Source organism: Diorhabda sublineata, chromosome 5 (genome assembly GCF_026230105.1).
Source record: "Diorhabda sublineata isolate icDioSubl1.1 chromosome 5, icDioSubl1.1, whole genome shotgun sequence".
In the NCBI taxonomy this organism is placed as follows: domain Eukaryota; kingdom Metazoa; phylum Arthropoda; class Insecta; order Coleoptera; family Chrysomelidae; genus Diorhabda; species Diorhabda sublineata.
This window is the reverse complement of record NC_079478.1, coordinates 20,247,223-20,272,859: the sequence shown is the minus strand read 5'-3', so window position 1 is coordinate 20,272,859 and position 25,637 is coordinate 20,247,223. Positions and strand designations below refer to the sequence as shown.

General features: G+C 30.5%; 4 protein-coding genes across 4 annotated transcripts; 3 read left to right on the top strand and 1 right to left on the bottom strand.

Moving 5' to 3' along the window:
* Window positions 1-7,495: 7,495 nt before the first annotated feature.
* On the top strand, window positions 7,496-8,276 carry LOC130444464 (outer dense fiber protein 3-like). The gene has a single exon (XM_056779589.1). It carries the CDS (start codon window positions 7,496-7,498, stop codon window positions 8,201-8,203), a length of 708 nt encoding a protein of 235 aa, XP_056635567.1. The 3' UTR covers window positions 8,204-8,276.
* A 4,652-nt stretch (window positions 8,277-12,928) lies between these two features.
* LOC130444739 (methylenetetrahydrofolate reductase (NADPH)) lies at window positions 12,929-14,276 on the top strand. The gene is made up of 3 exons (XM_056780017.1): window positions 12,929-13,437; window positions 13,532-13,710; window positions 13,798-14,276. Exons 1-3 carry the CDS (start codon window positions 13,056-13,058, stop codon window positions 14,176-14,178), a joined length of 942 nt encoding a protein of 313 aa, XP_056635995.1. The 5' UTR covers window positions 12,929-13,055; the 3' UTR covers window positions 14,179-14,276.
* A 1,421-nt stretch (window positions 14,277-15,697) lies between these two features.
* Window positions 15,698-21,520, bottom strand: LOC130444740 (ADP-ribosylation factor-like protein 5B). The gene is made up of 4 exons (XM_056780018.1): window positions 21,141-21,520; window positions 20,659-20,867; window positions 18,257-18,492; window positions 15,698-17,342 (listed from the first exon to the last, which is right to left on the bottom strand). Exons 1-4 carry the CDS (start codon window positions 21,184-21,186, stop codon window positions 17,294-17,296), a joined length of 540 nt encoding a protein of 179 aa, XP_056635996.1. The 5' UTR covers window positions 21,187-21,520; the 3' UTR covers window positions 15,698-17,293.
* Window positions 21,521-21,702: 182 nt separating this feature from the next.
* Window positions 21,703-25,637, top strand: LOC130444463 (uncharacterized). The gene is made up of 9 exons (XM_056779587.1): window positions 21,703-21,815; window positions 21,944-22,188; window positions 22,237-22,572; window positions 23,138-23,392; window positions 23,583-23,715; window positions 24,530-24,746; window positions 24,803-25,013; window positions 25,074-25,307; window positions 25,360-25,637. Exons 1-9 carry the CDS (start codon window positions 21,703-21,705, stop codon window positions 25,635-25,637), a joined length of 2,022 nt encoding a protein of 673 aa, XP_056635565.1.

Genomic DNA, 25,637 nt, shown 5'->3' with positions numbered 1-25,637 from the left:
TTTACGAACTTTCTGTCTATGTTAACTGAGAACTCATGGACAGATCGACGTAAGAGATAAAAATTTGTTATCAGTTGGATCAATATTACAATTCCATTCGGATAGGTATCATAAATCGCTAGAAATACGAAATTCTGTCGGGATTTCATCGAGTGAGCATCGATATAAGCAAAAGCGGGGTCAGTCGCTAACGAGATTTAGAACGACCATTTTGATATAATGACGTCATGTTACAATACCAAATATTTTCACTATCAATCTCTTTTTCACTTATTTTAATCACTTGTAAATCAGTTTTCTTTATTTCCACATGAAATTTCTACGTATACAAAACGAGGGTTGATATTTAAGACATGGCAACAGTGATGTAATTACGTCAAATCTAACATTCCTGTCAAAAAAGTTTGACGTTTGATAGTCAAAATAAACGAGGTTAACGTGTTTCTGAATCTGAAGAAGCGGTTATTTAAAACACACGCTGAAAAACATGTTTCGATCATTGTCTATCTCAAAATTTAAATAGCAACCCTTGTAGATCGAATTTTCACCACCAGGTGTATATTTTTTTTTATGTACTCACTTGGTTATGTCGTTTAGGAAGTGCTGATTCGATTTCGTGTGATAACCACACTTAGTCGATTGTAACTAATAACAAAACACGATCGAAAAAACGATTCTGGAGTGTAATAGTTTATATACCATTAAATTTTATTGTTTTGGCACATTTCCTATACAATTCTCATTGTTACTTCTATTTAAATGTTTTTTATAGGTAATTAAATTTATATTTCAATCGTTTTATAAGATAAATATTTATTTAATGGCAGGTACTTTGGTCGTAAAATAAATTACTAATCAGGCCGGGCTATAAAAAATACTAAATGCCAAAGAATCACAATCCCGCGCTTTTTTTTGATCTCTGACGATTATTTGATTATCGAAACGCGTATCAGACACCGTTATCACGATTATTGGTGTAAACAGTCTTCAGTCTCGTCGAAACGCGCGTTAAAAACTGTAATTATGGGTGATGGTGTAAACAGTCTTTAGTCTTGTCGAAATGCGCGTTAAACAGTGTGTAATTGTGAGTGTTGGTGTAAACAGTGTTCTGTCTCGTCGAAACGCGCGTCAAACACTGTAATTATGAGTGATGGTGTAAACAGTCTTCAGTCTCGTAGAAACGCGCGTCAAATACTGTAATTATGAGTGATGGTGCAAACAGTCTTCAGTCTCGTCGAAACACCCATCCTTGGTGCACTTGAAATGGTAGCGGGCCTATCTATAAATTTTGTGACGTCAAAGAATTTAATCGATCGTTTATATATATATATATATATATATATATATATATATATATATATATAAATTTTTTCGTTTTCCTTCCATTCCATTGCAATAAATTTGAAACGTACATAATAAATAAGTTTTAACCACGCCGCCTGTCTATTTCCATCTACTGAATACAACAAAACCGTCGATACGTGGTGATTTATATTGTAAAGTTGTGGCATTGATTAATGTCGGATGAAAGTGATCGAAACAGTTAAAAAGATTTCGGTAAATTCGCTCAAACACTAACCAAATCGTTAAAAACAATCATTTTCATTGTTTGGCAAAAACTACGAAATCTTCGTCGCCCCACAAGGGGGTAATTTGAGCGGGACACGAAGGGCCTACGTGCTCGACGACTCCCTAACCCTCCTACAACTATAAACCATGAACCCTTTCTCTGTGAGTTATTTGAATTTCTAAAATAATTGCGTTTCGACGAGACAAAATATCAACTGAGTTGCTGGAGCCATCGAGTAAACTGAGACCAGATGATTGATTCCTTGCAGTATTGAGAAGAAATCCAAAATGACGATTCAGTTGAAATTTTAGTTAATATAAAAACAGCGATGACATGACTTCAATCTGTAAATGATTTACTGGTGAAAAATGAAGTTTTCGCCGTAGAAAACGACTGCAACGCTAGTTTCCATAAAAACCAATTTTGTTTTTGATTCCATTGAAAAACCATCAAAATCATCCGGAAAACTCCGAGAATCTGTCTCCAGGTCTTCTTCAGATTCGTTCTCTTCCATGAGGGTCCAGTTTTTGCCCTTGTTGACCCAAGGTAAACTGGTTTAAACCTTCTTCTAACTTTTCAGGCACTTCTCGAGCTCCTTTGGGCTCTTATCGATAAATGATCTATCTCAAATGGACACCTTTGTCTTTCGGAACTGCACCATCGATGTAACTGCAAAACAACTCAAGTTACTGGTCAGTTCTAGCTACCTCTGATATTTTTGTATTCCATAGAGTCCTGTCCTGGTTTTAATCAAATAACTTCGTCCGAGATTCAGTTCAATTAATGGTTTTTAGCTCCCAACAGTTCGCAATCTCCTGCCGGTATTAGGAAACGTTCCATTAATATGCAATTGCTAGATTTCAATGAATGTTTCAATTTGAATATCTGCAATTTCCAGATCAGCGACAGCGTTGGGAATTGTTAATCTCTAAAAACTCGACTTGATAAAATCTCATTGACCATGACGCGGGTTATAGTAAAATATTATCTATTCGCCGGATCTATTGATTCCTTCTCTTCCCAAAATAGTTTGAAGACATCCAAACTAATGTTTGTTGTCTTATCCGTCGAGGTTCTATGGCACAATCATAATCGGCGTACCTAGCAATGGGTCAGTGACTCTTAGCCCTCTGTGATGAATAATAAATCACCCACCACCACCCGGTGCAGATACGGCTCCATGAGGAATGGGTTAGGCTTCTGCAGAGGACATTCCAAACTTTTTCGCTTGGGGAACCCGAGGTATTCGCCACAGGAACACAGTTATCTCACTCTGCTCAGATAGCAGGGCTGACATACAAGTCATAAAGGTCAAAAAGATTTGCTCTGGAGTCTAATAAAGCCCTACAAACCCTGGTGAGTAATGGCAGCTTGCTTGGGAGCCCAGTCAATCAACGAAAAGATTCTTTCGTATAACCGATGGACCCCAAGAACCCATCACAGACAATCTGATGTTCCGTTGGTGCATGAATCTGCAGACCACGTCCTCTATGAGTACCCAGAGCGAATTTTAAACACTCGGGCGAGCTTTACAACTTGCTTAATGACATCAAAGAGCTGAACCCAAAGCGTCTGATCGGTTTCTCAAAGGACTTCGGCCTCTGGTAACTTCAAACGGGTCTATGTGCTAAAATATTCTCAACACTTATCACTAAACACTAATTTTTAATACACTAATTTATATAAAACACGCCGTTTAGTTATCTATACCGATGTTTTTGAGACGACTAATACAGAGTATTTACTGATCAACTAAGATTGTTTGAGACTCGTTTATATACACAAAAAATAAAAATGTCTATTTGAAAATTGATTATTTAAAAATGGCCACGACATACACAATACAAAGTACTTGCAGTCGTATATAAAAAACTTCTTCTTTTGGGAATGGTACAGCATTTAGTCAAACTTTAGTTTCTGATAGAACAGTACCGGCTTCACGGACTACGAGTTCGTAACGAAAGTTTAACCCAACCCTGTATTATGTTTCTAGAATTATTTTTATTGGTTTATTAAGGCATGGAAATGTTAAGCACATTCATAAGTTTTGAAAGACACACGTTTATTTATGAATAACGAATTTAATTACATACAGTGTGGTCCGAAAGTATTGAAGAAATTCAATTTCTGTTAAGGTGGTTGATTATATCAATTTTTTTATAAGAAACTAGTATTTTCTTGGTGAAATTATTCTCCTTCAACCCCCTTGGGGGTGATCTAATAAATGATTGAATGTTAAATTGGAGTTATAGTCACGGCATGACCTAAAACCAGCGGTCGAAAATACACGTCATCATTATTTTATTGTATATCAGAAGAAATCGATATGTGAAAAAAATAATAATTTTTTAACAAAGGCAATGAAAAATAATTTTTACAACATCGCAATTTCCACATGATTTGTATTGATAGTATAAATTCGGTATAAAAAAAATGAATGTGGCAACATCGCAATTTCCAACCGCGTTTTCTATTGGATATCTCCAAATTCGTTGCAATCTCATAACGACATTTTTCAGTCGTTAAAATTTGACAACACTGTAATGTTATGTTCAACAAGTCATATATGTTGCTTCGATTTGGAAATAGTAATAGGTTTTGCAACATTGCAATTTCGATATGATTTGTACGATGAGTTATCTAATATTCGTGTCCATTATTTTGTATTGTATTTTGTATTTTCGGTAAGATTTGTACGATCGTTCATCTACTATTCATATATTTGCTGGCAACATTGTAGTTTCCGACTAATTTTGTATTATTTTGTCAAATTTCTACAAAATATGTTTGGCAACACTCCGATCTTGTAATTTTGTATTAGTTCGTCAAATTTCACAACATTGCATTTTCGGTAAGATTTGTAAGATCGGTCATCTACTATTCATATATTTGCTGGCAATATTGCAAATTTCTACAAAATATGTTTGTCAACACTGCAATATTCATCAAAAAACACGTTCGACAACATTGCAATTCTCATATGTCAACTATTTTGAAAAAGAAATAGTTGGACAACATTGCAATTTCGGTTATCTAATATTCATATATTTTTTGGCAACACTGCAATTTGCAATTGTCAATTGAGTCAATCAATTTCCATAAAGTTCTGAAAATAAAATAAGTTTGGCAACATTGCAATTTTCAATTCATTTGAACGGTGCGTCATCTAAAATTAATAGAATTAATAGATGTGCAGAATGTCTACACCTGACAACACCGCAATGTGGATGAAGGATTTTTTTATTGGAACGTTGAATTTTCTCATATTTGGCACCACTGCAATCCTCAGAAAGTTTTTTCTTATTATTCTCATCATAAATACGTTTGACAACATTGCAATTTCCATATATTTGTATAACGAATCAACGATTTAAAAAAAAAGTTACAACATTTGTACAGTGATTGGCAACACCGCAATTTTCAGATCAATTGTTTGATGTCGTCAACGATAGATTATTTGACATTTCTGGAATCTCTGAAGCGAATTACAACACTGTAATCAGTATTGATTTTAAATAACTAGCTATTGAATTTCAAGTTTGAGAAAAAAAACGTTTGGCAACATCTCATTTTCCGAATAATTTTTTATTGTACTATAAAATTTCTTCAGAGTTGCGGACAATATACGTAACGGAATTTCTTTAACTTTTTGAAAAGAAACTGTTTGGCAACACCGCAATGTTTTTTAATATAAATAAAGTAAATTAAATAAATAATAGGAAAGAAGAAGAACAATAAAACTATGTTTTTTACCTATTCATTAATATTCGATAAATGATCAAAGCAGATTCAAGTTCATCAGATATGAATTAAAATCGATTAATCGATTAATAATCGTTATCGCCCTTTCTGTTACATTATACAAATGAGAATATCCGTTTTGAACCCGAAAGTGCATAAATTCTTAGCTACTTCAGTTAATAGACGTTTTGGAAGAAATTCACTAGATGTAGATTAAACTCAATTTTCCTGGAGTACCAATATTTTACATTCGCTACTCGTAATTACTTACCTTACAGGCAGATCGATTATCTTTCGACTAAAATATTTTATGTGTCCAGTGGCGTGGGGTATTATTAGAATAAACATTTGAGGTTAAATAATTAATTTGTGATAAATATACTTTATATTAAACCTGTTGAAGACGCTGATAATTAAAAACAGATTCAATTACTTTACAGGATATTTAATTAACAATTAAGTTGCTATTTTTTGTGATGGTTTTCAGTTAATAATTTCCTTGATAAACTAAAACAGACAACGTTCATAAAGTTAATTTGTAATAGTATCTCCTACTTTGAAATAAACGTCGAGATTTGTTTAAACATCTGTCATGAAAATAAACAAATCATTAAATTTATGCGATACTCAATAAAACGATGCTAAACTTAAAATATTTATAAATTCATACAGTTCAAAACTTAAATAGAAATTAGTTCGTACTATTCAGGTAAATCAATAAAAACAGAAATACATAAAGGATTTTTCATTACTTATTTTTTAATTTTTTTATACCAATAATTATTTTTTCAAGTAAATTTTTCAAGTAATCCTAACCTAAAATGTGAAAAAAAATATATTATTTATATTAGTTGACGAAAAGAAGAAGAAAAAGTGTAAAAAAAAGAAGAATCGTAAATAACTTGCGGAATTAAATAGTTATACGAAGGTGAATTGAAAATAAGATACAGTCAATTACCAGAACTGTATATACGAAGAGGATTCAATAAAGTATATGCATTGATATAAAAGGCAATCAAGGATCAGTATCATACAGGGAGGTTCCAATAAATTTACGAAAAATAATTATAATAATTCTAAAAAGTGTATTCATTTATGAAAAAACAGTAATAAGGATCAGCCTTATACGAGGAGGATCCAATAAAGTGATGGAAAAGGATTAGGCATCAAAATAGGTTCGAAAAGGATGTCCATTTATAAAAAAAAGCAAATGAGGATCAGTTCTATACGGGGAAAATTCAAAAGAATGAAAAAGGATTTGAAATTTGAAAAAAAGTCATAGAAGGATGTTCATTAACATTTCATTAAACAAGAATCAATTTCATACGAAGATGATTCAATAAAGTGACGAAAAAGGATTAGAATAAGGATAAAAGGTGATAAAAAATCAAAATCAAATCAAATGGAAGAGGATTAGAAATTGGAAAAGGTTCGAAAAGGATATTAATTTTAGAAAAAACCCAAATAAGGATGTGAATTATACGGGGAGGATTTCATCATATACATCAAATATTTACAATTTTAAATAAGTGGTTAGAATTTTTGAGGATCAGGTATTTGAGCACGTGATTCGCATCCATTATTTCGGAAATTTCAGTCTCGATCAACCTCTCGATAAAAAAATAACCTAGTAGGAAAAAAATTATGTACAAATACAATTTTTCGTGTATGTATATATATATATATATATATATATATATATATATATATATATATATATATATATATAATCGTGTCCACAATGCTGAAAATAAGGTTAGATGCAAAGAAAAATCAAACACAAAACATTTACAATAAAAATTATTTATTCATGCCATTGCCAGTGAAACGGACATCGAGATACATTTTAAAATGCGGTTTTACAAACAAATAAAATCAAACAAAAAAATCGTGTTAAAAAAATAGATTGAAAATAGCGGAGAATTGAATTCGATTTTGCTGATTATATAAAAACATTTTTTTTTATTCATTTCAATCACATTTTATGAACTGTCATTGTTTTCGTTGACGTTATTGAAATCGACTTGAACGCCATCTCGAGGTTAATACACTCAGATATTGTTTTATAATTGTCACTCTATCGATAATGACAGAAGCTTAACAAATCCACGTCAACGTCAGTTTACGTAATTATTCTTTAGGGTTTTTGTTAATATTTTTTGTTGGATGTTTGAAGAATGAAAAATGCCGCGAAAAAACATAGGACCTGGACCCGGTAAATATAAACTACCACCCGTAGTAGGATACGAAAAACACGATATATCGAAATATCGAAACCCCTGTTACTCGATCGGTTTAAAACTCCCATCCGGGCAAAAATACATTGGACCTGGACCGGCGTACGGTATACAAAACATGACACGTTGCGGTAAGGCCAGTCCCCCAGCGTATTCCATGAAATCCAGACCGAAAGATTTGACGATATTCCGACCACCAGGACCTGGAACATACGCTCCCGAGCTAGTACCCCGAATGAACCAACCTCGACCACCTATGTATTCGCTATCCTTTAGGTACCCCCAAATAATACCATCTGCTACACCAGGACCAGATAAATACGACGTTCCTTCCACAATAGGACCGAAAGTACCCGATAAATTCTCGAGCGCTGCTTACAGTATGTCGTTTAAACACTTTTTACGCGATCTTGACAAATCCCCAGGTCCTGCCAAATACACCGGGGTGGAAACATCGGTTTTCAAGACGAAACCTCCAGTCTATACCCTATCTCCGAGGATATTTCCCCCCGATCAAAAATCCGCAGCACCGGGTCCTATTTATTTACCGAAATTACCGAAAAAACCTGGTTATTCTTTCGGATTACGAGTCGATAATGATCCATATATCACTGCCGAAGATGACATGCCTTGCATCGAACGCAAACCTTGTTAGAACAACCAAATCACGACGTCTAAAAGATTCGAAATCTTCATTTTTTATCACACATTTATTTATAATATATGACAAGAATAAATAAATTTATTTTTTATTTGAAATATTGTTTTTTTTTAATATCTAAATAAATTCAAGTATAAAATAAAAATTTAGAAGCACGTCACTGATTCTAAACTAAATAGAAATGGTAAACAATGAATCCATTGACTGGAAACGGATACACCTCGTAATAAATAATGGACTCGTCCGAAAAAATTCTGTTCGTCAACAGATAACGCATCCACTTTTATATCAATTCTAACACAATTATTGTCTATATACTTTTTGTATTTTACTTTTAATAGAAAACTTAAATAAGAGTATAGATTAGAATGTTAGATTGGGATATATTCACAAGTGGTTGTTAAGTGTTTTGGCTCTCAACTATGACTTCCGGTATAAGTGGGTGTTTAGTAAGTGTCAAGCGTCTAAACGGAAGAAGCACGAAATAAATCCATCAAGCAAATTAGTACTATATAAGAAAATTGTAGGATGAATCTTAAATACTTGTTAATAGAACATGCCGAGCGAATTTATAAATAGCCAATATTGTTTTCCAATTATGAGTTAAACTTGTTTATATGATTAATTTTATGAGAATTTATCAAATTTTGTGTTAGATGCTTGTTTAGTTTTAAAAAATGTAGTTGCTGATTTTTTTCTTTTATATGTACAGGGAGTGAACGAAAAATTGAAGAAACATTTCTATTTAATTATAATTATGTTTAGGGAAATTTTTAAGATAGAATCTTAGAAAGTTTATCACAACTTCGAGAATTTAATTTCCAAGAAATTTGAGTCTTCTAGTTGTACAGGGAGTGATAAAAAATAGGTACTTTGAATTTAAAATTATATTAAATGAAATTTTACAAAAACAGATGAAGCTTCTCAAAATTTAGTCTTAGAAATTCATTACGCCTTCAAAAATATGGCTCCCAAGAAAATTGGGTTTTCAAAATATACAGGGTGTGATAGAAAAATCGTTATTTTGAATTTGAAGAGAAATTGGATGAAATTTAACAAAAATTGATGAAATTTTTCAAAGATTAGTCTTAGAAATTTAGTACGTCTTCAAAAATATGGTTTCCAGGAAAATTGGTTTTTCAAAGTATACAGGGAGTGATAGAAAAATCGTTATTTTGATTATGAAGAGAAATTGGATGAAATTTAACAAAAATTGATGAAATTTAACAAAAATTAGTCTTAGAAATTCAGTACGTTTTCAAAAATATGATTCCCAGGAAAATTGGGTTTTCAAAATATACAGGGAGTAATATAAAAATCGTTATTTTGATTTTGAAGAGAAATTGATGAAATTTAACAAAAATTAGTCTTAGAAATTCAGTACGTCTTCAAAAATATGGTACCCAGGAAAATTGGGTTTTCAAAATATACAGGGAGTAATATAAAAATCGTTATTTTGATTTTGAAGAGAAATTGATGAAATTTAACAAAAATTAGTCTTAGAAATTCAGTGCGTCTTCAAAAATATGGTTCCCAAGAAAATTGGGTTTTCAAAACATACAGGGAATGATAGAAAAATCGTTATTTTGAATTTGAAGAGAAATAGGATGAAATTTAACAAAAATTGTTGAAATTTTTCAAAAATTAGTCTTAGAATTTCAGTACGTCTTTAAAAATATGCTTCCCAAGAAAATTGGGTTTTCAAAATATACAGGGAGTGATAGAAAAATCGTTATTTTGAATTTGAAGAGAAATTGGATGAAATTCAACAAAAACTGTTGAAATGTCTCAAAATTTAGTCTTAGAAATTCATTTGGTCTTCAAAAATATGGTTCCCAAGAAAACTGGGTTTTCAAAATATACAGGTAGTGATAGAAATATCGTTATTTTGAATTTAAAAATAGTTTATATAAGATTTTATACAAAATTTGAGAAAGATTATTGAAATTCAATTTCAGAAATATATTACGTCTTTAGGAATACATATTCCAATAAATTTAAGAGTTGTAGCCGTACAGGAAGTAGTAAAAAATCGTCAGGTACTTTGATAGAATTTTACAAAATTATATAAAAATTTTCAATATCTCTATAATGAATTTGAAAAAACAAAAAGGAATTACTTGAGTTGCATCTAATACGTGGAAAAAGATGAAAATATTACATTTATAAATGTTAAGCTTAATAACCAAAGTATTGGGTATTATAATCAAATAAAAATAATAATATTATTGAAGACGAGATATGTGTATAAAATAAACACGTGAACATTTAATTTCCACGATAACCACAAATGAATTGACAGTTCTTTAAAAATTCAACTCTCTCTAGTATTTTCAATCTCGAATAGTCAACCAAGACCTCTTAACAGTGATAATCCTTCACGTGTAAAGTGTATAATAAAATATAGAAAAAAAAAACATCTACGCAAACCTCAACTGAAACTCTACCTTCGTCTCATCCATAATCTTATAAAAAATACGAAGTTTAGTTAATAAATAGGTTGGCCAGAGGTCAAGGTCACTAAATCCTCGAATCAAAAAATAAACACATTCACACACACACAACCATTCACGATGCCTCTGTTACGAAAATCGCGAGTGGTGTACAATAATTAATACACGGACGTGAACGAGGCATCGTATCAGGCGATGATCGGTCAGAAAAGAAGATCTACGGACGTACGGCGACTACGCAACGAAGGGGATCGAAAATAACTGATTTTCATTTTCGGGTTTTAGGTTTTCCTGCAGGATGAGAATGCGCGCTGTTGCCGTATCCAGATGTAAGCTTATATCAGAGATAGCGAATTAGGCCTGTTGCTGTATCACTCCTTAACTAAAAATTTGTTATTTTTATATCTTCTAGTTGTATGTTACAGTTTGTGGTTACTAAGCTACCATCTCTAATCTACAAACGTAAAAAACTACAGTTACCCAAACAAATAATTATTAAAGGCTGAAAAGACAATAAAAGATTGAAATATGTTTCTAGTAATTAAAAATGATTCAGTAGTCATCCATTGCTTTAATATGACGCAACGAATTTTGAAAATAGTTGTTTTCAAACTCACAGAGAGATGAGTAGAATTTCCCATCTCTACAACTAGATATTACAGTTTCCTTCTTAAAATGAAAACAATTGATTTCTTAAATTTGTAACTTAAAGTAGAGATGGTGTTGTTGATCTTTGATTCTGTTAGTTAAGTCTACTGCGTAAGTAACGAAAACAGATCCATTACAAATCATTTTTTGTTAATATCGAAAAATCATTTTTTGTTAATATCGAAACAAAACCAAAGCTATGGAACAGTTTTAGATGAATTGTATTACGAAAAGTTCGTTAAATAAAATTATATCATTATAATTTCCATATTTAATATGACGCAACGAATTTAGAAAATAGTATTTTTAAACTGACTGCGGAGTAAGAAGAATTTCCCACCTCTACAATTCGATATTACAGTTTCCTTCTGAAAGATAGAACAATTGATTTCTTAAGTTCAAGGAAGTAGAGATGGCGTTTCTGATTCAATTATAATATTGCATGTTGGATACGGAAATAGATTCATAACAAATCAGTTGTGTCAAACTCGAATCAAAAGAAAAACAATTTATATTAAAATGCTCGTTAATAACTCAATTTCGTGAAAATTTTAATTTTTCTATACAAATATTAAGTTTCACATAACATTAAAGTTATGAGAAACGCACCCAAGTAAATATATAAGATATATATTCTTAAAATTTCGGTACAAGTTATATTTTTAGGTTAGGAAATAAGAACGAATTCCAAATTTCCAAAATTCACCATTTTTATTTAATAACTTATGTCATTCTCATAGTATTTACCTACCTTATATGTCCAAGAAGTATCCCAGTTTTAAATTGGTACTCAACGAAATTCTTTGCAGTATTTATTTTTAGGGAAAACTAAAGACGATAGCGCAACGCCGCGTCATACTAGTGGAGAGAATTCAGCGCTCGTAGAATAGGTGGCGAATCAAAGAAACAAACACCGATTGTATTGTGGAGATCGCTGCCGTTTTATTTTTCCACGTAATGTGTCTTACATAGCATGTGTGCCATTGGCACGTCTTGAAACCCTTAAAACCCATGGTTTGAGGTTCTCTTTCATGTCTTATACGAAATTGTTTTTTTTTTATTTCATGTCTACTCATGATATACGGAAAAGAACTTTTGTTTGTGAATTTAGAAATTGAAATATAAATAAATAAATAGATATAGAAGTAAATATATTCTATTTTAGTAACAGAAATGTACAGTCAATAGAAAATTCTCGTCGAATGGTATTAATTATAATTAAGATGAATGAGGTTAATTTCTACCTACCATAAATTGATAATAAAATATTAGAAATATTTAGTTGTCGTGTCTAATTTAAATGTAACACTAAGAAAAAGATCGAATTACCCTGTACGTAAAGGATTGCAGTCATTTAAATATCAGAAATGTCCCTAGAACCGGTTCTGCAAAAGAAGAATCATTTTGTGACTAATTTACGATTAATGAAAATTTATCTAAAATCTGATTACTTCAATAAATTGATGCCGCTAAAATGAACGAAATGATAATTTTAATATATATTGAATTAGCAAATACAATCGAGACCTTTACACCAACGCTGTGCTCCGCCAATTAAATTATTCATATCTTTTTTATTTACATTTCAAAACTGCTGATTAGATACCAACGCAAAAAAATATTGAATGTCGAAATAGAAAAACCGCAGACGAATTATAAAAGTTGCCACTTTTTTCAGTGTAAATTCAGTTGTTAATCGATTACGTAATAAACACGTGTTACTTTGATCTAGTTTTTTAGTAAAAATGCGCGAAATTCTCATAAGGAACGATAACGAATCGTCTTTAGTAATAAAACCGAAAAAGGAAATAAAGACGGAGTTAAATCTATTTAAATATAGTGATACCAGTATTTCTATAGAAATATGTCCTAATAGACAATTGGATACTGAAGTTTTGAGTACGATTCCGTGCAGTTTTTATTCAATAACATGGCGTACACCTTCCGAAGAAGAATTGGATCACGTGGAACGGATACCGGCGATAATATTGGCGAAACAATTACTTTATAACGGTTATAATGTACTGTTACATTTGGCTGGGAGAAATTTGAAAATAAAAAAAGTGATTGAGATATTGGATTATATAAAGGACGTCGGAATAAAGAATATTTTTGCCTTACAAGGAGGTATAAGATTAATTAACCGTTTATAAATTAATTCATAAAGATATTGACTGGCTTTATATCTCGAAAATGTTTTATACGATTTTACGTATTGTAGATGCTTCAGAGATTCGGGAAAATGACGATAAAAAATATGATTTTCCCTACGCATCGGATTTAGTGAAATTTATTCGAAAATATTATGGAAATTTCTTCACTATTGGAGTAGCCGGATATCCGGAAAAACATCCAAAGAGTGAAAATAAGGAAAAAGACCTCGAATATTTGAAATACAAGGTAGATATGAAAATTTTTTACAACTATTCAAATTTATTCCAAAATATATTTTTTTTATTACTTTGATAAATATTTCCGATTATTTAGGTATCATGTGGTGCGGATTTTATCATAACCCAGTCATCTTATCAATATCAACATTTCTCTAGTTTTGTCCAGAGATGTCGAGACAATGGCATTACCATACCCATTATTCCTGGTTTATTCATCATAAGTTCTTATAAAACATTAATGGCAATGTCGAAATTTTGTGGGGTTCCTATTCCAGAAAATATTTTACATATAATAGAGTCGAATAAAAACGATGACGAAGCCGTTAAACAATTTGGAATTATACAAGCTGCACACTTGATGCAAAAAATAATCAATAACAAGGAATATTTTGGAGGAGTTCACGTATTTTCTTTAAATAATTTAGAACTACTGAGAAATGTTTTGAAAAAAGTGAATGTAGATAAACAACATTGATGGATCACTTTGTATAAAAAATATGTACTCTTTAATATCAAAATTACAATAAATTCACTCAATTATATATTTGAAGTAAGTATATTTTCAAATCACAATTGTTTTATTTATATTGACCTTACATATTTTCATTATTCAAACACGACATTATTCTACTTTTGATACCTCCTTTAAATAAGTTTTGAAAGGTAACTAAAAGTAATGATAGTATTGTCAAGCTAAAAATTCAGTAGATAAGTTGGTTGCATAATATTAGAAGTGAAGACTATCATACCCTAGAACTTAGTACAAATAAATAAATGAAAATCAGATAAAAGTTATAGTGCTAAACACAATTTAAAGGGTATCGAACTGTAAATTGATACTGAATAAAAAGTTTAGTACAGAAAAAATCATTTTTATAATTTTAAAGGTATAATAAACCGAAGAAATATATCAAATAATGAGTCTTTTTTCAAAAAATTGCTGTAATTTTAGTAAATCAGCGGGGAACAACTAAAATTTAGTAGAGTTGGCAGCACTGTCTATTGAGATGTCATATCATGATGTGTTTAGAAGGACTCAACAGTATAATTTTTTAATTAACAACAGATGTCGTCTTTTTTTATTATGAGTAAAGCGTTTTAACACATGAAATTCTTTATTAATGTTTTAATATAAAGTTGATACGCTTTTTTCAAATCGCTCAAGATAGAGTAATTACACACGATCTACTGGAACAAACCTACTCTTCGACAGTGTTAACTAGGATCAGAACAAACCATATAAATATAAGATCTGTGGTTAGGTACTGAATAAATTCTTAACTAAGGAGCGTTTCTCATAATTAAACTGTCACTTGTCAATGGTAGACATTTTGTATGTTAAGGTTAACTGAGGTAAAATGTTTTAGGTAGTAGGATGTTTTAGGAGGTAATTATATATTCCAACTCTTAAAATATTTTTTTAATTTATTATGAAAAAGGTGAAGAATAGTTTTTTGATACAAAAGTGGTAGGTGGTCGTGTTGTAATTTTAATGTGAAATTTGTTTTTGTGCTAAGACCATGTTTTTTGTCTTAACATCTTAAACTTTTTTGCGCCTATTTCGCTCTAAACTGCGAATCATATAGAAATTTACCAATGCACGAATCTTCAACTTTCTACCTTGAAAAACGGGCATACTTTTGATCAGGGTTTAAAGAAAATGAAATTTATTTAAAATCCATATCAATTCTAATTTGATGCAACACATTTTGACCAGGATTGCTGAAAAAGTATCAGTACAAAATTTGTAGTATCGATTTTTTTTATTATGGAAACATCGTCGTTTCTCGAAGTAACACAATGCCGGACGAGTTTGCGAAGTTCCTAGATGCTCCAAATCTATCCTGTAAATAAAACCATTCGAATTAGCACTTGAAACTTACGGTTTCCTCTGTACCTCCAAACGACATTGACCTTTGGTAATTTTAAGCAGGACATGAAGGGCTTATCTGCTATTTGGTTATTTGTGAATTTATTTGAAAAAAAAACACTAGTGGAATTATATACATTATATTACTAATTTTGTAGACTCATTTTCAGTATTATACAGAATTGGACTAAAATAATTAATAAAAATTAATCCTAATATTAGGGACAACAAAATACGAATAAAATATAAAAATTTTATGTAAACAGACTTTTTACCTGAAAATGACTTAATAATTTTTAAATAAGTTCTAATTTAATTACTAGATGGTGTATTTGATTGACATTTTGGTTGTTTTGGGCAGAATCTATTCTAAATAAAATGACTGGATGTTTCATTTCAAATCAACCCTTTTTGTTTTTGACATAGAAACAGGTTTAAAGTTCAAAGTTTCTGTTTCTCATAATTAAATTAGAAGAAAATCTGTTTACAATAATGTTTCACTCAGTATATCAACAAACAACCTGATTTTCCTACAGTTAAAAAAACGCTAATGGATTGTTTTGTATAAATCTACAATTTCACACCAACCAATTTTTATCGCAACAAATTTTGATTGAACCCTGTACATCAATTAAAAAATTAATTTTTAAATTAAAACAGTAATTTTACATTGAACTTCAAGATGGAATATCGATAAATATTGAACACAATGTTTCGATAACCAAATTACCGTCTTCACAGACTGTAGGTAAACTAAATAGTTAAATCCCTGAAGATGATAATTTGGTATAGAAACGTGCGCGTCAGACAGTGTAGTTGTAGTGTATACAGTGTGTTCCAAAAATATCAGATCAGAGATGTGCACAAACAAAAATGTAAAATTCAAAGTACAGAAATGGGATTTCTAAAAAAAATGGGGAGAATAAACCAACAAAAAACTACCGAGAGAAAATTTGAATTTAGTTAAAATCGAAGAACTTTCAAGAAACACGAATTTACAATGAAACGAAGATCAAGAAGGAGCTGGAAAGAAGAAATTAACCAGAGGAAAATCGAGGAATGAGATAAAGCAGTTAAGGAAACTGCTATGGAAAAAGGAATCCATGTAATGACTCAAATTTACACTTAAAAAGGTAGAGAATCTTCAAAAATTGAATAAATGACAAAAACACATAATTAAAAGAAGATATAGTGAGTGTAGAATTGATAATTTAAAAAAATATAAAGATCAAGTGACTTTTTTTGTAAAATAATATACAGGGTTCAATTTCAATAATGAGAAAGAAACGGATGACATTTAAAAAATAATAGTACGACTCTGATATATATTTGGCACCTTGGAATTTCAAATTTTTATAGTGTCGTACTTTTATAAAAATCAACTTTTTATCAAAGGAAGTTAATTTACTTGTGAATATTATGGAAATTTTACACCAAACTGTATAAATTAATTTCCAATATCAGATTTTTATATCGAGAAAATTTTTTTGTAGATTTGGCGATCTGTCAATAAATCATTTTTATTGGTGTAAATTTTTTTTAACGGGCGCGTTTTTTCGTTACAAAAAAGCAAAAATTAGATGTTTCTTGGTTTTTTTTTCTATTCTCAATATGAGAAAACATCGTTTTGTACAAAAAGTGTGAAATATTTAACGGGAATTTACAAATTATTAAAAAACAAAAAACGTGTTAATTTAATATCCGTATTTTTGGAATGATGTCATTTATTTTTCAACCTGCTCACTATCCATTCCAAACCTTGATATAAACTGAAACAATTTTTTATTTTTATTATCGTAAAAATAAAAATGTACAAATATCAAAATTTTGCTACTAAAGACGCTGAGGTCTCCGAAATATTCACAATATTTATTAGTGGCTTTCAAGGTTAAAAAGTTTATTATCCCTCTGAAAAGCTCCCAACTACAAGTTTTGTGTTTTAAAAACAATTTTTCCCCAAAAAAAACTTCTTAAATTATACTTTTACTTGACTTAAAAATGATATATTCACTCACCATCTTTACCTTACTGTCACTAATTACATTTCATTCTATCCTTTTCTATTAACTACTACTTACACACGTTGAAAAGAGATAGTATGAAATAACGTTTATTATGTTTTATTCATAAGAATTGATTTGTTCTAACAATTGTCATCTTCTATTTGGTCACAATAAAACAATGTTGTCAGATTTAAAATAAAAGTATAGAAAAAAATGAAAACGAAGTTATTCGATTTATTATAAAAAAGATTATTAATAATTACAATGAATATATGAATACTTCCAGTATATCCGATAATACAGGGAGAAAAATAAACAAAATTTGATGATACTATTTGGAAATAAATGAAAAATTATAGATTATTACAAAAAACTGTTCCGATCTGATCGAAATTGTAAAATTGCAACATTTTTATAATCTATATAATTTTTTTCAAAAAAATAAGTGAATTTATAACACAAAAATATTTTAAGTAATTTTCTGGTATTAAATATAATATAATCGAAAGTAAAATGAATGTTATTCAACCGAGCTTAACACTGATCTAGTTTCGTGTAATTTATACACTTTCACTTTTTTTTTAATAGGATTTCAAACGATTATAAGTCTTCTGACACACAATATAACGCGAAAAAAATTCCAACAAAATATGAAGTTATTTAACGTAATTGGTACTCACCCTTCACCTGTAAGGGCGCAACAAGATTGTATGTGCCACTGTTGTTGTTTGATTGAGGTTAAATCTAGCTCTTTGGATATTTCCGACGCCGACATTGAACCTTTGACGTCTTGTTTATTTGCATAGACTAGAACACCCGCTTTCGATAATTCCTCGTTAGATAACATTCTAAATAATTCTTCACGTATAACAGATAATCTTTCCCTGTCGGTTGAATCCACCACAACAATAACAAACTACAAAAAACAACGATCTAAGTTGTCATGTTGAATTCAAGAATCAGGACATCCTGTATGACTGGAAACTGTAAACAATTTCTTCAATTGAGACCGTTAAATATAGATAATTAACCCTGTATTGATTTAAACTGTATATATTACATCACAATACGGATCCGGAAACAGCTGATAATATTTAACATGGCGGTAAGAAGATAAAATATAACTTTGTGGCATGAGAATTAGGTTAAAACAAACGTTCATTTTCCGAACCTTTTAATTTAAAATAAGGAATGTAAATATTTAAAAAAAATGTTTTATTAATACATTTCAATAGGGAACCACAAATAATACATTTCCTATTTTAAACTAATAACTGTAGAAGATGGTAGAAGGGGGGTTAATAAATGACAGATATCAGAACTTCGTCTACTACGATTACGAAAACAGCTGATTATTCAATATGGCCTACTATTTGATGTATTATTATTATATTATATATTTTGCTAAAAATTAAAATACATTCAAGGCTTTAATATTGTTTAACATTCTGATAAGATAAACTATTTTAAAAATCGAACGAATTTAAAGAATCCGTTTATTTACAAATCACAAATTATTCATTTAATTAACGTACGAGTGTAATAGGAAAAGTTGAAATTGTGATAAACCTGAATAAATAGTGACCATTTTCGTTCCACTGACAAACAACACTTTGAAAATAGTTAAACATTTATTTATGTTAATATTCGAATATACATCAATATCGACGACACTTTTGTAATTTTGAATACAAAAGATTAAGGATATAAGCTACAATACGTCGTATCATTTTTGAAACAGAATATGACTAATCTAGCTATTCTAATGATAAGAATTTATTTTTTTATTAAGAAAATGGCAAAAAAATTATAAAAAGTCGCAATAATTACCCGGGAAATCGTCATAACTTATCATTAGAAAATTATCTATACTATATGTCACTAACCAATACAATATGGCGTCGAATTTATGGCCACACGTATTTGTTCAATCTATATAAAAAAATCTTAAGTTTTAAAAGGAGATTGGCGTTGTTTCCACGTTTAAATGAATTATTTGGACACGTTTGAAAATGTATTATATGCCTGCAGAGATAATGATATGTTTTTATGAATTTTTAACTGAATTTCACAACAATGACATTTGGAAGATAATTTTTTTTATTAACCACATTTCCCTATTTTGCAATAAAACTAGAGTCACGATCGTTACCAGACGAAACCTATTCGGGATTTATTTACGTCTAACCACTACAAAATGGCGTCGTGTTTGTGACGTCATTACCTGTGGCTAGAATCCCGAGGTACATATTTTAGAAGATAGACGTCTTTGTGCCTTATAAAAAATCCATATAAACATTCATAAAAAATAGTGTTTCAATTAATTTGATCATCTTGTAATTATGAATGACTCTATGAAATTGTAATTAAAAGAATATGTTTTAAAAATGTTTTTAAATCTTTTTATATCTCGGACGATGATTTGCATTGTTACCACATTTGAAATTTAGATAATTAATGATGAGGGAGACGTGTGTTACGGGGTTCCATTTTTTATGGGGTTTTATCGAAAAACACACGATTTTTAGGTTAGGTTACACCAAGAAATGTTTTCCCTCCAGGAAACTATTTTGCTAGGTAGAATTGGATAATTAACGTTGGAGGGGGGATTTTTTATGGGATTTTATCGAAAAACACACGATTTTTAGGTTAGATCACTCCAAGAAATGTTTTCCCTCCAGGAAACCAGTTTGGTAGGTAGAATTGGATGATTGAGGGTGGGGGAGTGCATTTTTTATGGGGTTTTATCTAAAAATACACGATTTTTAAGTTAGTTCACTCCAAAGAATGTTTTTCCCACTGGAAACCTTCAATTATCTAATTCTAACTAACATAATGGTTTCCAGATTCCAAAAAACATTTGAAATATAAGTTAGTATCAAATGATAACAAATTGTTTTTTTATATGAACCTCATATACGTATGTAAAGTTCATAAACACCAAAAAAAAATTCTTATCAACACCTTTTGTAAGGAAAAGTAAATATATAGTTACTTAACTGATGGAAATGTTTACCTTTAGAATAATTAGACATTTTTAAATATAACCTGTAGTATGTACACATAGTATTATTTGATTTACCTCTGTATTCGTATAATAAGTACTCCAAGCTGCCCTCAATGATTGTTGACCTCCCAAATCCCACATAATGAAATGAATGTTCCTCCAAACGACTTCTTCGACATTTGAACCAATTGTGGGACTAGTGTGAACAACCTCGTTCATTAAAAACTGATAAAGGATGGTAGTTTTCCCAGCATTATCTAAACCCACTATCACAATTTTGTGTTCTACAAAAATAACACTTTACTCACCTTTTTATCATGAATAGAAAATTTTTTCACATCAAAAATTAATTGAATTCATTAAACAAACGTGAAGTACTATTCAGAAAAACAATTTGATTAATCAAAATTATCTGTTGTTGATAATAATATGTTAATTTGATTGGTTTTAATCATACTAATAAAAATTAATCGTAAAAGATGAAAAGAAACGAGATTATGAAATCAAAATATGTTTTGAAAAAGAAATCTAACCTAAAAAATCAACAAACACAATACCTTCATTGCCAAACAGGCTCCATAATTTAGCAAATAACAATCCCATTATTCAAAAAAGAACTACGATAATAAATATGTTTATTTGTTGTGTAAAAAATAAACGAAATAGTTCAGCATATAAAAGTTATCACAACACTATTATTTCCTCTATCTTTGGACCGAGTCCTTTGTAACATATTCAACAAAAATTTATCACAAATATCACCACTGTTCACTTTTAATTAGATAATTAAATCATTTATGTGAATGTCCCATTCGTCATAAACAGACATTTCTCTCGACTGTCTTGTGAAAGTTCATTATTTAAACGGAATAAGGAAAATCATATGGAATGACGCAGGGTCTAAAATGACGCGCCTTATAAACGTCACGCTGTCAATGTCAAAAAGAGTTCTCGTACGAACTACTTCGTACGCAACACACTATACATCACGATCACATAGTATAAAATTTTAATTATATCTACTATATTTGTCAAATGGGTATTTTTTTATATCGTGCGTCAAATTTGACGTGCGTTTAAATAAAATTTATAAACAACCCAGTGATTTATAACAAAATAATGAAGAGTAAAGATAAACCGGGATCTTCAAAAAAAAATATTTCGTCACACGCTCCATCTGTTCAAGATGGAAAACTATCAATAAGATCTGTACGAACTTCTAGATCAATGAAGTAAGAAAATTGATAGTTTAATAATAGAATCGAATCAATAATTAGGGAGAAAAATAAATATAAACGGCGTTTAATTTCGGTTAAAAAATTATCTTTTTTTATTTATAATAAAATTTCGTAATATCTAGATCTGCAAGATGTCTTGTTTTACCTACAAACGAAGCTAATCAAATTCAACATTACGTTTTTATACCACCCGATGGAGGGTGGGGTTGGTTTATAGTGGTAATAGCTTTCATCGCTTATTTTCTCATGGACGGTGTTTGTTACACTTTCGGAATATTTCTAAGTGAGATTGCTGATACGTTTAATACAGAAACGAGCAACGTTGCCATGATTAGTTCCTACATGACCGGATCTTACTATTTATCGGGTAAAACGAAAAATTCATCGTTTCTTTTTTAAGTAATTTATTTTTTAGGTCCAGTAGCGTGCGCTCTATGTAACAAATTCGGATTTCGCATTGTTGGTTTTCTTGGATCAATAATAGCGATGTTGCTATTTTTAATAGCCAGTTACGTGGAAAATTTCATCGTATTTACTATTTTAATTGGTTTCGGAGTAGGATTTGCCTTTGATATGGTATATACGGTGATGTTGTTGGACGTAGGATTTTATTTTGAGCGTTACAGAGCTTTAGCGACGGCCATTTCTGTTCTCGGAGTATCGGCTGGAATTATGGGTTTTCCAGTGATATTCAAAGAAGCCTATCTACTGGGAAACTATCACTGGAAAACCAAATTTTTAATTATAAGTGGTAGGTAAATTGAAATTCAATAAAAATATCATTTCATCACGTAAAATTATCGTTATCTATATTAAACCACTAAATTTCTCTAAAACTGTGAAAAAATTACGTTTGGCAACATCACGTTTCCGGATTTAGAAAATTAAATCCATAGTTTACTTCACTTAAATGGTGAAATACTAAGTTTGGCAACCGTGTAATTTTATACAGCAATTCATTTATTTCGCTAGACGTCATTAAAAACTACTTTTTATATAATCGAAATATTTTTTTATTTTTTACGAAAAAAAACTACGTTTGGCAATTCCGGAATCTCATTATGTTTATTATTATAAAGTAAAATATCTCTATACGTTCACAAATGGGAAATGTCGAAATTTTATCGGATTTAAATAAAAACTGTTTGATAACACCGCAATATTAATATAAAGCTTTAATTTAGAAAAAAAACTGCGACATTTACTTTGTTTTTTTTATAATCAGTGTGTAATCATTTATGAAAAATAAAAACCGCAATTGGCAACACCGTTGATACGGATATTCGATGTTCTAAAATAAATTATTTCATTTGAAGGATCTTTTTTTGTGCTAACTCTCTTAACGTTAGCCTTGAAACCTATAAAGCCAACGATCGTTGTCGAAAATATTAAAAATCAGGAAGACGATGATTCTGATTCCATCGGATCATTTACTTTGGATGAGTCAATTAGTGGTTATAAAGTTAGTAAATTGTTCGATCAATTTCATAATATCGTTTATCCAAGAATATCGGAGTACACCACTGAAGTGTTCTTATCTGAAACACAGAACGAACCGTCCACTTATATCGGTAAGTACGATAATCCGATAAAAATACTTTACGTACGGTCATTTCTCGATATAAATAACGTAAGAATATTCATATATATTCATATATATATATATATATATATATATATATATATATATATATTCATTTAACTCTGTATATATTTCCTAAATGTTTTATTTGATAAAAAAACGTTAAAATTCGTTTTCAGCTATACTACCGGATACGGAAGTTGCAAGTATATTTAGTCGCGCGTTCTCAAACTTTTCCGATTATCCATCAGTATATACCAAATCGGAAGACGTCAATTGTTGCATTTCGAATTGCTGTCGAAGCTGCTTTCGGTAAATACAAACAGTGTTGTCAGATTCAACATAAAGGATTTCTATTCCAATATTTATATTCATTACAATAATTTTTATTGGATATTGCTGATATTTTCGCTAGTTTTTTTTGATTGAAGAAAATCATCTCTAAAAAGATTTTTACCGACATACCTTCCCCCCAAAACCCCTTTGAAGTTATAACAATTTTACTAAATATTTCCGAAAATATTGATTTTAGGGAAAAAAGTTTTAAATGAAAAATGAAGCTCATAAAAAGCTTTATAAAAAATGTTATATACTTTTTTACGTATAACTATTCGTTTGACTGTTATAATCCTAAATATTTCGGCAGGATTCGAATTGATTAACCTAACCTAACATAACCTCCCCTAAATTTGTTAACGAGCGTTATCGATCGTTAGAAACCCTCCCTCTATAATTGTTATATAACCCTTTACGAAAAAATTAATCAATTTGAACCCAGTCAAGATATTTTTGTTCATAACATCCAAAAGAATAGGTTAACGTAAAAAATTGTAACCTTTTTTGTACAGTTTTTTATGAGCCTCATTTTTTATTCAAAACTTTTCACTCTAAAATCAATATTTTCGGAAATATTTGGAAAAATAGTTATAACTTCGAAGGGGGCTGAGAGGCAAACTAAGCTTTATTGTTAAAAATTCTTTTAAAGGTTATGTTCTCTAATCAAGGACAATATTTGGGAGAAATTTCCTCTTTTCCAAGCCACTTTTAGTTTTTTATTAAAACATTTCTTCTATATTATAAAAAAAGTCTGGCAACACTGTTTTCAAGCTACTTGTTTCTATTTCAGCGGTATCACTTGTTGTCAAGCGTGCTGTAATTGGTGCCAACGTAAATGGAACAGTTGTTGGAGCTTTTTGTGTCGCGCCAATAAAAACGTTAATAGACCTATGTACAGAGACGACATCTTGTATCAATTCGGATCTTTATCTCGACTTCCGGAATACAATCAGTCGCATACTAATGTCAATTTAAAAACTGGTAGTGCGCAACTTCCAAAAAATATAGTAAGTCGTCTTACATATGACGTCGAAATTGACGTGTAAGCCGTTGAATTTTCTAGAGCTATCATTTATCGGTATCAAGAGTAATTACTCAAAAGGATATAGAAGAAGAAAAACAGTGTGTTTGTTGTCCGGAAGCAGTACTTCGAGTTATAGCGACAATGTTGGATCTAAATCTTCTCAAATCTGTCTCTTTTGACATATTAACTTTCAGCTCGTTTTTAACGATGATCGGTCTTTACGCACCTTTTGTTTTTATCGTAGAAAGAGGTAAGTGACGCGTCTGTCAAATTTTCTTCTTCTTTTTCCGATGTATCGAGACGGTTTTAGGTGAAGAACTAAAATTGGAGGACGGTTGGCCGACGAAATTACTTTCGTTTATGGGGTTAGCAAATTGTTTGGGACGCGTGGCGTGCGGGTTGTTGTCTTTCTGGCCCTCGTTGGATCCAATGATAGTGAGTTATTTAACTCTAATTGTTGGCGGTGCGTCCATATTCGCTTCAGCTTTTTGGACCGATTTATTAGGGCAAATCATTTCGACTGTAATATATGGATTTTGTGTAGGTTAGTTTTAGCTAATTTCGAAAAATTCGTTTATTAAATTGAAATGTTTAAGCTAGTTTCACAACACTACGTACAGTCCTGTTGGCGAGCATGTTCGGTTTGGAAAATTTGACGAATGCTTTTGGTATTACCATACTTTTTTATGGTTTGGCTAGTTTTATAGGAATTCCCACCGCCTCATTCCTACAACAATATACGGGATCTTACAAATATTGTTTTATATTATCCGGAGGAGCAGTATTACTCAGTGGAGTGGTACTAATTCCAGCAAACAGTATCAATAGAAAAGAAAAGGAGAAGATTACTCCGAAAGTTCAATTTAATGTATAA

Excerpts from the sequence above, each read along its gene's own strand:
- LOC130444739 (XM_056780017.1), top strand. The coding sequence starts at position 13,056 with ATGCGCGAAATTCTCATAAGGAACGATAACGAATCGTCTTTAGTAATA. Across the intron at positions 13,438-13,531 it reads TATTTTTGCCTTACAAGGAG|ATGCTTCAGAGATTCGGGAA; the intron begins GTATAAGATTAA and ends TACGTATTGTAG. Across the intron at positions 13,711-13,797 it reads TCGAATATTTGAAATACAAG|GTATCATGTGGTGCGGATTT; the intron begins GTAGATATGAAA and ends CCGATTATTTAG.
- LOC130444463 (XM_056779587.1), top strand. The coding sequence starts at position 21,703 with ATGAAGAGTAAAGATAAACCGGGATCTTCAAAAAAAAATATTTCGTCA. Across the intron at positions 24,747-24,802 it reads CGCAACTTCCAAAAAATATA|AGCTATCATTTATCGGTATC; the intron begins GTAAGTCGTCTT and ends TGAATTTTCTAG. Across the intron at positions 25,308-25,359 it reads AATATATGGATTTTGTGTAG|CTAGTTTCACAACACTACGT; the intron begins GTTAGTTTTAGC and ends GAAATGTTTAAG.
- LOC130444464 (XM_056779589.1), top strand. The coding sequence starts at position 7,496 with ATGCCGCGAAAAAACATAGGACCTGGACCCGGTAAATATAAACTACCA.
- LOC130444740 (XM_056780018.1), bottom strand. The coding sequence starts at position 21,186 with ATGGGATTGTTATTTGCTAAATTATGGAGCCTGTTTGGCAATGAAG. Across the intron at positions 20,868-21,140 it reads GAGCCTGTTTGGCAATGAAG|AACACAAAATTGTGATAGTG; the intron begins GTATTGTGTTTG and ends TTATTTTTGTAG. Across the intron at positions 17,343-18,256 it reads TGCGCCCTTACAGGTGAAGG|TTTATATCAAGGTTTGGAAT; the intron begins GTGAGTACCAAT and ends AAATTGTTTCAG.